The sequence below is a fragment of the Rhinolophus sinicus genome, linkage group LG02, assembly GCF_036562045.2.
Source record: "Rhinolophus sinicus isolate RSC01 linkage group LG02, ASM3656204v1, whole genome shotgun sequence".
In the NCBI taxonomy this organism is placed as follows: domain Eukaryota; kingdom Metazoa; phylum Chordata; class Mammalia; order Chiroptera; family Rhinolophidae; genus Rhinolophus; species Rhinolophus sinicus.
In genome coordinates this window covers 3,322,337-3,332,038 of record NC_133752.1, presented here as the reverse complement: position 1 = coordinate 3,332,038, position 9,702 = coordinate 3,322,337, and the positions used below count along the sequence as shown (strand labels likewise).

General features: G+C 57.7%; 1 protein-coding gene across 2 annotated transcripts in view; it reads left to right on the top strand.

The window, feature by feature from the left end:
- Window positions 1–360: 360 nt before the first annotated feature.
- The window catches only part of SORCS2 (sortilin related VPS10 domain containing receptor 2), a 387,174-nt gene continuing 377,832 nt past the window's right edge, over window positions 361–9,702 (top strand). The window contains exon 1 of one of the 2 annotated variants that reach the window (XM_019748208.2): window positions 361–951. In XM_019748208.2, coding sequence (XP_019603767.2) covers window positions 481–951 — 471 coding nt within the window. In that variant the 5' untranslated portion in view covers window positions 361–480. The remainder of the gene's footprint in view (window positions 952–9,702) is intronic. The other variant, XM_074320821.1, reaches the window with a different exon arrangement.

Here is a 9,702-nt window from a genome sequence, read left to right as displayed (position 1 = left end):
CTGGCTCTCTGGAGTTATTCTGTTTATAAACGTGTCCACTTGGGAGTGGTCTGTGTCCCTTATCAGACTGGCAGCTCCAGGGCCTGGCACCTGGCGGTCGTTGCCCCCCGTATTCCAGTGCCCGGAACGTGGCTGGCCCAGAGTAGCTGCTCAGTAAGGACAGGGAGAAAGGGAGACGGAGGAAGGAACAAGGAGGGGAGAAAAGGGCTCTGTGGGGGTTGAGGGCCTCGCCCCAGGCCCTGGGGCTCGGGCCTGAGCGTTTGGCGCTTGCTCCGGCGGGCGCGAGGCCGGCCGGCAGGTGGCGGTGCGCCCTCGGCTGCGCGGTGGCGTCGGCGAAGCGGCGAGTCCCCTCCTCCCGCCGGCTCCCTCCCCTCGCCCGCTCCTTTCTCTGCGCTCTCGCTCGCGCTCCCCAGCTCCCTTCCGCTCTCGCGGCCGTGGTCTCCCTGGCCCGCACCGCCCTGCCGCCGCCCCTCGGCGACCATGGCGCATCGGGGGCCCCCGCGCGCCCCGAAGGGCCCCAGCCCCGCCACCCAAGCCCGGAGCCCCGGAGCGCCGCCGCCGCCGCCGCGTTCGCCGCGCTTGCGGCCGCTCCTGCTGCTGCTCCTGCTGCTGGCCGCCTGCGGGGCGGCGGGGCGCTCCCCTGAGCCCGGGCGCCTGGGTCCTCGCGCCTGGCTGACCCGGTCGCCGCGGAGCCTGCCCGCGGGGCGCGCGCTGCCCGGTGACGGCGAGGAGTGGCAGGCGCGCGGCGCGGAGTCCGGCGCCCGGGGTCCCGCTCGGGGTCCCGGAGAGGACGGCGCCCCTGCCGCGGGCCAGGGGCGCTGGGCGCGGGCGGCGCCAGTGACCAGCGCGGCTTCGCCAGCGCAGGTCTCGCTCATCAGTACGTCGTTCGTGCTCAAGGGGGACGCGACGCACAACCAGGCGATGGTGCACTGGACGGGCGAGAACAGCAGCGTAAGTGACCTCTGCGCGCCCCCTGGGGCCCCTGCCCGGACACCTCCAAGCCCTCGACTTCCGGACCGCCCGGTGGTCAACCCGGGTGCTCTGGGATACTTGGGGACGCGAGTCACCTCGGCGGCGCCCCTACTGGCCTCTGGCCACCGGTTACTTGGGGAGAGGACCCCAGATATGTGAGCACCCTGCCTCACCTCGGGGGATATTCCCGCAGATTCCCGGGACCCTGAGACACCTCTGGGGGTGCCCCCACTGGCCCTCACATCCCAGGTTATGGGGGTTGAGGGTTGTCTCCAGAGGTTTCAGGACCGTGGCCACTTTGGGGCGCCCCAGGCCCTTTAGAATCACCCCCGAAGTCGGTGCCGCGCCTCAGTCGCCTTCAGACTCCACCTGGTCCGCTCAGCCGTGTGTTCTGGGATTTTTGGCTCCAAGACCCTCTCCTCCATGGTCTTCCCCGGTACCCGGCTCGCAGCACTTCCACGGGTTCCAGGACTTTCCCGGTCAGCGTGGTGTCTGATTCTGGGGCCACCCCTTTCCGGATTCCCGTGGTGTGACTCGCCGCCAGACGCACCGGGATGCGCCCAGATCTGCGCACCCGTGGGTGTGGGCGCCACACTGCGCTCCGAGACCCGCGGTCAGAAACTCCGTGCCCGCCCCTGCTTTCCTCACCACTTTGGCCTTGCTCTAGCTGGAAGTTCAACACGACACCCCCTTCCCGGCAAGGCCACCTCTGTTAGGGTCCTCCGGCGCCTCCTTCCGCCAGCAGTGGTTCCTACCCAGCGGGGATCCTGCCCCCTCCTTTGGGTGTTGCTTCTTTGGGCTTGAGGCCACCCAGGGCCTTTGCTTGCCTCGCCTCTCCTACCTTGCTGCTCGCCCACCCGAGATGCCCCGTGGTCACTTTGAGGTCATCTCCCAGCAGCCCTAGCAGGTCATCACAGTTTTGGGAGAGGGATGGGTGCAGAGAGGTGGCAGTTGTGTGTGTGTGTGTGTGTGTGTGTGTGTGTGTGTGGCTGGTTGTATGGGGAGGAAAGATGGGAATCTGCTCACTCCCTTCCATTGTTCATGCTGGTCCTCCCCTCAGTGGCTGACCCCCAACTCTTCTCCTTGACCACTGCTCTCCAAAGTTCTGAGGAGGCACTGAAGGGCCAGGCCCGGTGCATACTGTGGCAGTGGAGGAGTGGGGGTCCAGGCGCTTCCCTCACCAGGAAAGGGGTGCCACCCAGGCTGGGCATCATTTCACCCCTTCTTCTGTCCAGCTAGCTGGGCTCCTCCAAGGTGGGGGGGGGTTCTGCTGGAAGAGAGAAAGTGTGGGTGGATGAGGATTTGGGGGCAGTGGGCAGCCCAGATGGGCTTGACTGTTCCAGAGCTCAGTGCTCTGCTCTCCCCCCCCCCCCCCACCAAGTCTCTGGTCTTTGGTCATTTCTGACATTTTTCAGTCAGACTAGCAGGCCTGGGGGTGGGGGTGGGGGTGGGGGTGGGGTGTGGAGCTGACTCCCTGGGCCCCCCGGCCAGCAGTGGACAACCAGGCTCCCCCTCCCCATAGAGGGCCCTCCCCATCTGCATCCTGAGAGAGGGGTCAGAGCCCAGACATGCAGCTGGGCGAGCCCTACACTGCTCCCCAGTACTCAAGGACAAACTGTGTCCCATGTAATAAGCTCTAACTTAGGGACTGAAAGGTAACCCGGAAGCCAGCAACTCAAAGGAACAAACAAACATGAAAAGTCAGTCCCCTCGAGCCAGGTATCTAAGCCCGGCCCCCACCTCACCTGCTGAGGTTGTTGATCCAGCAGCTTGTGTCCCTTTGTCCTTTTAGCTTCATTGCTGGAAGGGGGTGGGGGTGAAAGAAGGGAGAGACACTGAGGGGTGGACATCAGCCTCCCTGGTGGGACCAGTGACTCAGGACTCACAGACACCTAGCCCACCCACCCTCATTCTGAGCACAGAGCCTGAGGACCAGTTGATTTCCTTGGAGAGAGTGGGGAGGGGCCTTGGACCAGCGGGGCTGGGACAGTGAAGGGGGGCTGTCAGAGGGGCCTGATTTCCTCCTTGGGCACAGTGGCTGGGTTGAGTGGGTGGGCTTGTACCCTGGCTGCTGGCAGGTGAATGCCAGGAGAGACAGGGACTTGGGAATGGGGGGCTGGGCGTGGGGGATTCCAGAAGTGGAGGTACATCTCTCCTCTGGCCACTGGGAAAGGGGAGGGCAGGGATGGCTCCTTGAAAGCAGGGTGTAGCCTGGCACTTGGCAGACCCTTAGGAGGCGGAAACCCCAGCACTATTAGTGGCTTGAGCGTCTGTAAGCTGGAATGGGAAGTCGAAGGAGACTGTTTTCTCTGGAAAAGCAGCCCACCCTTTGGCTTGGGGAGCAGGTGACACGCTAAGAATCCTACCTCACCAGGACACAACTCAGAACAGGAGTGAGAGCTGTAACCAAGTGCGAAGTAAAACCATTTTTCTGGTTGTTCTCAGTGCTTGGCGCACGAAGTGTCTTAAAATGTCCTCTGCTCCCTTGGTTCTCAGCAGGCAGCCACAGGGCCAAAGATTTCAGCCGGGATTCTGCGCTTGGTTTCACCTCCGCTCGAAAGCATCATCTCTGAAAACCACACAGACATTCACTTGAGGGCAGTTTGTTGAGCAGAATCTTTTAAAATTGTTATTTCACCCAATTTGCCCAGGTGGTGAGACCCAAGAAAGCATGCTTCGCAGATGTGGTCCACCTGCGTAGAGAGTGTTTACCTTACTGTGTTTTCAAAATTAAAAAAGAAAAAAAATGGTTTGATGAGAGGGACAGACTTTTTGAAATGGTATTTTAGAGCCTCTGCAAAGAGGTGTCTCCGGAGCGGAGCTGGTTCCGTGGCTGCAGCGCTGGCGAGGTCTGTGCTTTTCCCTCCCGTGCTCCATTCCCGCCTGCCCCACGGAGCTCCACACATAGGAATGGCTAGGAAGCAAACACTGCCTCTCTGTCTGATGTTTAGTGGAAACAGTGTTACCTGTGAAATGAGTGTTTCATTGCAACTGACCAGCATTGCCTTTGATGGATCCAGAATGGGTTGTGCAGGGGCTCCCGGTTTTGTCTCCTGCGCGCTGCCCTCGGAGGCAGAGGTGTGATCTGAAGGTGGAGAAATACTATAGAGCGCTGATCGCTGCCTCCGGGGTTACAGGCTCATGTTCCCCTGGTGGGACTACGCTGAGCCCGATCCCAGTGGCACTGTTTCTGGGAAATCACGTGCTTGTTATGCTTCGTTTGCACGCTGCTCACTTGCGCGCCTTCCCTCACGGCACTTGCACGCCAGCTTCCTGCAGCCAGGCCGTTTGTGCAGCTTTGTCACTGTTCATCAGGTCACCCCCCCCCCACCCCCCATTTTCCACGTCCGCTCTGTGCTATGTCTGCGAGGCTGGGGGTGTCGCCGGGACTTGTATGCAGAGGTGATTCTCTGGGGTGTTGAGGAACCTGACGGCTTACACGCAGAGAGCCAGTCAGAGGTATGGAGCTTCTGAAGGTCTGAATGGGCTCATGGCACCTGCCAGGTGTCAAATCCTCGAGGGCAGGTGTGGTAGCTTCCTAGGGCCGCCATAGCAAAGTGCCAGAGGCGGGGCTTTAGCAACACAAACCACTCTCTCACAGCCCTGGAGGCTGGAAGTCCAAGCTCAAGGTGAGGGCGGGCTGTTCCTCCTGAGGCCGCCCTCCTTGCTGTGTAGACGGCATCTTCTCCCTGTGTCCTCACCTGGCCTTCTCTCTGTGTCTGTGTCCTATTCTCTTCCTATAAGGACACCAGGCATATTGGATCATGGCCCACTCCCGCGACCTCATTTTACCCTGATCCCCTCTGTAAAGACCCAATCTCTAAATATAGTTTCATTATGAGGTCCTGGAGGCTAGGACTTAAACATGTGGTTATTTTGGGAGGCACAGTCCAGCCTGGAACAGCAGGGAAGGGTCCCCGTTACGCCTGCATCCCCTTACTTAGCACAGTGGAGCTCAGAGCAGTCCGGGGGGGACACGGACAGCTAGGGTACGAATTGGAGGCAGCTCCTAATGGCTCCCAAACATGAGGCCGGAGGTCCCAGCATGGCGGTGTGGGGTGCTGGTTGTTGACGCTTTGGCTTCGGACCCTGCTGGCCTGGGTGTGGTCAGTGAGGCCCCGAGAGTTCATGAGTCGATTGCCCAGCATCCCGTAGCCAGAAGGGAGCAGGGCCAGGCTGTGCACCGAGGGCCGTGGAAGTGAGACCTCTGGATGGAAGCTCAGAGGAGGTGGATGGCCTGGCCCAGGGCCCAGGAGGGGTGGAGGGAGAGGCGGGCCTGAGAGTTTCCAGGTGAGGATGGCCCACCCTGCTCTGCAGGCCTCTTTCTTTCCCGAAGCAGCGCGGCTTCGTGGCTCCCAGCCAGCCTCCAGAGGCCAGAAAGGCCTCTTATAAAGCACTTCAGGTTCCTGAAGGAACGGGTCCAAACCCGGCGACAAAGCTGATTTGTAGCCTTGCATCTGACGTCTGTGGTTTCGTGATGACAGCTCCATTCCACTCTTGGAACTGAGCTTGGTGGCTCTAGGGCCCTCCGTTTAAGTCTGCTGCACTTTCCCCGAGATACTTTTGCATTTCAGGCTGCTGTCCCCCGGGCCTGCCAGCATTTCGGGGTGGGCACTGGATTGGAGAGAGAGGTCTGGTTCATGGGTGGCTATGGCTGGTCAGTATGTGGATGGTGGGCATCTGCCCAGATGATTCTGTCATGGCAGCCTTCACCAAGGGCCACCAGGGGCCACCTACAGAGAGACAGAGGCAGGCAGAGGTCAAGTGGTGCGGTGACCAGTGCTGAGTGCCTGTCACATTTGCTGTCAGGAAGCTGGCCGTGCAAGCTTGGGGACCCTGGGCCTGGCAGCTGCATCAAGAATGATGAGAAAGAGGAAAGCCTGTGTCGTGTGTGGGACAGGTGACAGCAAATGGAGATGTGTGCTGGGTGGACGAGTCTAGGCGAGTCCCGGTGTGCAAACCAGCAGTGTCATCCTCAGAAGGACACCTGCTGTGTCCAGGGTGACCCAGGGTCTTCTGCATTCTTCCTGTGTGGGGAAAGCCCCAGGTGAGAAGAGGCCTCCCATTAGCCCTCAAACCAGCTGCTTTCAAGACGGTCTGTCAGGTGGTGGGGATACAGTGATGAGCAGAATCAGTCATAGCCCCTGTCCTGGTGAGACGTTTGGTCTGGACAGGAATTCATCAGAGAGCATCCCAGTGCCCTGTGAAGCTGCATGGGGACGTCAGGGAGGGCTTCCCGGAGGAGGTGATCCAGCAGCTTTGAAGGACAAGTAGAGTCACATCGCCTGGGCTGAGGAGGGGGTTGCGGTAGTGAGAGGGAGGCCGAGGAAGAGGCTGGGGTCCTGAGAAACCTGCGGGGCTGTGGGCCAGAGCAAGGACACATCCGTCAATCAGAAAGCCTGGCTCCAGGGCATACAGACAGCCCGTTAATAAAGTTCCTGAACACATTGCACAGATCTACTTTTACTTTAATAAAGTGGCTATTTAATTTGTAGTTGCATGAGGGTTCCTGAGAGTATTTTAAAGAGGTCATAAATTAACATCGTTCTTCTGCACGCCCCTTCAGATTAGAAAGCAGCCCCGTGCTTGCACAGGCCTTCTAAAGTGCTGCCGTTATTTCAGATTTTTATTTTATTATAATTTGTCAACAGCAGGCTGAGACTCCGGAGGGTGACGTCAGGGAGTAAAAGTTGGACTGAGTAGGAAATCGGCTGGGATGATGCCGAGTGTCCCTGTGCCTTTTCCGGTTTGGGAAGAGGCGGAGGGGAGCTTGTAAATTGCCTTCTGTTTGGGGGCTTCCTCTTTTCCCCCCCCAGTCCCCAGCAAGTGAGTTATTTATAGGTTCTTCCAAGTGCTGGTTTGGCCCTTCCTCCTCCCAGTCCTGGGGTTTGCACGGGTGCTTTCTGGACCCGAGAAGCTGGCTGCTGCTGCCATGCTGTCCCTGGCCAGCTCCCCCCAGGTTTGGAAGCCCAGGGAGTAGGGGAGTCCTGCTGCCATTCACAGCGTTTGGGAGGTGAAGGGGTGTGTGTGTGTGTGTGTGTGTGTGTGTGTGTGTGTGTCCCAGACTGCATTTGCTGCGGGAATCCTGTGGAAGCCTCGTCCTGGCTGTGAGTTTGAATCCTGGCATGAAAGAAGTGCCCTGTGAATACCAACCTCACCCCGGCAGTGTCCCCCTGAGTAGGCGACCGCTGGCTTGCATGCTGGGGCTCCTAGGTCCGCGGCTGTTCTGGGCCCTCCTGGTGGAGGGTGGGGACTGAGAGTGGCATGCACTGGCACCGCCTGCGGCTGCCTTTCCGCAGCAGGTTCTCACTGGTGCAGCCCATCCTGACCTGCTCCGCGGGTTGTAAACCGCAGACTTACACAACTGTTCTCAGCCGCCGTGAGTGGTGATTGATGGGTAGCCTGCTGAGGGCAGCAGGCAACCCTTCTCTATGGAAGTAAGCCCCTAATTTGGGGACACTCCACACAGCATGGTTTGTGCCCATCATCTGTATCCCGAATAAGCTCCCTTGGTCGTTTTCAAAATAAATGGGGGTACTTGAATGTGAGCTCATATGGGAGAACTGAAAAAAAAATTGAACTCCGACGTTCTTTTGAGATAGGAAAGTTCCTTCTTATTTTGCATTTCTGTAGCAGTCAGTTACTGTATTTGCACAGAAAATGACAATCATTTAATTAGTTTCTTCTCACACCAGCTCGAAGATCTTAAAATAACAGCACTCCCCTTCCTTAGTAATTTTCTTGCTAAAGCAGATAATTTCCTGCAATGGTGGGCTCGCCTGGACGCCACCAGGCGCATCTCTTGCGTGGCGCCATTTCCTGATGCTCAGAGATAAATTAAGTTCAAATTAAAGTAAGAAAAGAGCCAGGCCTAGTGTGGCCGCTTCTATTCAGGTTGGTTTTAATTCAGAAGGACTTTTATGAGGTTTCTGCGCGTGCATATTTCTGAAGCGTCAGACGTGGAGATACCATCTCCGGGGAGATGCCGTGCGTCAGTCAGGATCACGGTGCGGCTGACATCATCTTATCTTCTCATAACAATGTCTCACTGTTTACATAGTGGTGCTGACTGTGCTAGTGAAGTTATTCACCACCGTGCCCCCTTGTGTGCCCACTGCTGTGCCAGGCGTGTCACACGAGTTACCTCTCTGGGTCCTGGGAACAGTCCTGCAAAGGAGATGCCATTATTCCCTTCACTTAACGGATGAGAAAAGTCAGGGTCACGCGTTCAGGGCACTTGCCTGAATCGCACGGCTAGTAAGGATCGGAGACGTGATGTGGACTCTTTCACTCTTGAGCTGAGTGCTTTTTCTTTACGTGCAAGAACTATTTTTATTCTTTTATTATTATTTTTTAATTGTGGGAAAATACAGCTACCATAAAAGTTACCATGTTAACCGTTTTTAAGTGCACAGTTTTGTGGTGTGAAGTGCATTCGCATTGTTGTGCAGCCATCGGCATCTCCAGAACTTTCATCTCCCCAAACTGAACTCTGCCCCCATGAAGCACTGACTTCCTGTCTCCCCTCCCCCAGCCCCTGGCACCCACCTTCTAGTCTCTGTCTCTGTGAATCCTCCTCTAGGGGCCTCATAGGAGTGGAGTCACAGTGTTTGTCCTTTTGTGTCTGGCTTGTCTCACTGTGCATGGTGCCCTCAGGGTTTATCCAGGTTGTAGCAGGTGTCAGAATGTCCTTCCTTTTCAGGGCTGAATAATACTCTGTGGGGTGGATGTGCCACATTTTGTGTGTCCGTCCATCCGTCTGTGGACCCCTGGGTTGCTCCCACCTCTTGGCGATTGTGAATCGTGCTGCTGTGGATGTTGCTGTGTAGATACCTGTTCTAGTCTCTGCTGTCGGTTCTTTTGGGTGTTTACACAGAAGCAGGCTTGCTGGATCATGTGCTAATTCTGTGTAAATGTTTAATTGAGCCTGAGGTCCTAGCTACGGCAGAACTCTCGCTATTATGTCTGCCTTGATGTTAGAGCGCTTGCCAATTCGTTGCACGGTGGCTACCCCCCAAGATATCCACCACCCTGTGTGTTTGGAGGCTCAACACGCAAGCTTCAAAGGCACTCCCGTCCCTAGAAGGGACACTGCGTGAGACTGTGCATGGGGGTCACTCCTGTGTCTGCTTTCTCATGTGTGACCCAAGGGAGGGCTGTTGCTCAAGAGCCCAGAAGCGGTGGGAAGTCAGAAATAGGCTGGCTGGGCGGACGCCTGGCCCGGGCTGGAGGAGGAAGTCTGCCATGGCAGGTGTCGGCAGGGGCTGCTGCCTGAGGTTGGCGGCTTGCATTTCAGATTCAAGTGCATTTCGCCTCCTCCCTACTTTTAGGCTCTTCTCCCCGTCAGCTGCCTCACTGACCAGCTAAGTAATTCAGTTTTCACTCCATAAAAATGAAGCACTGGGCCGGCCCGGTGGCTCAGGTGGTTAGAGCTCCATGCTCCTAACTCCGAAGGCTGCCGGTTCGATTCCCACATGGGCCAGTGGGCTCTCAACCACAAGGTTGCCAGTTCAATTCCTCGAGTCCCGCAAGGGATGGTGGGCTGCGCACCCTGCAACTAAGATTGAACATGGCACCTTGAGCTGAGCTGCCGCTGAGCTCCCGGATGGCTCAGTTGGTTGGAGTGCGTCCTCTCAACCACAAGGTTGCTGGTTCGACTCCCGCAAGGGATGGTGGGCTGCGCCCCCTGCAACTAGAAACGGGAACTGGTCCTGGAGCTGAGCTGCACCC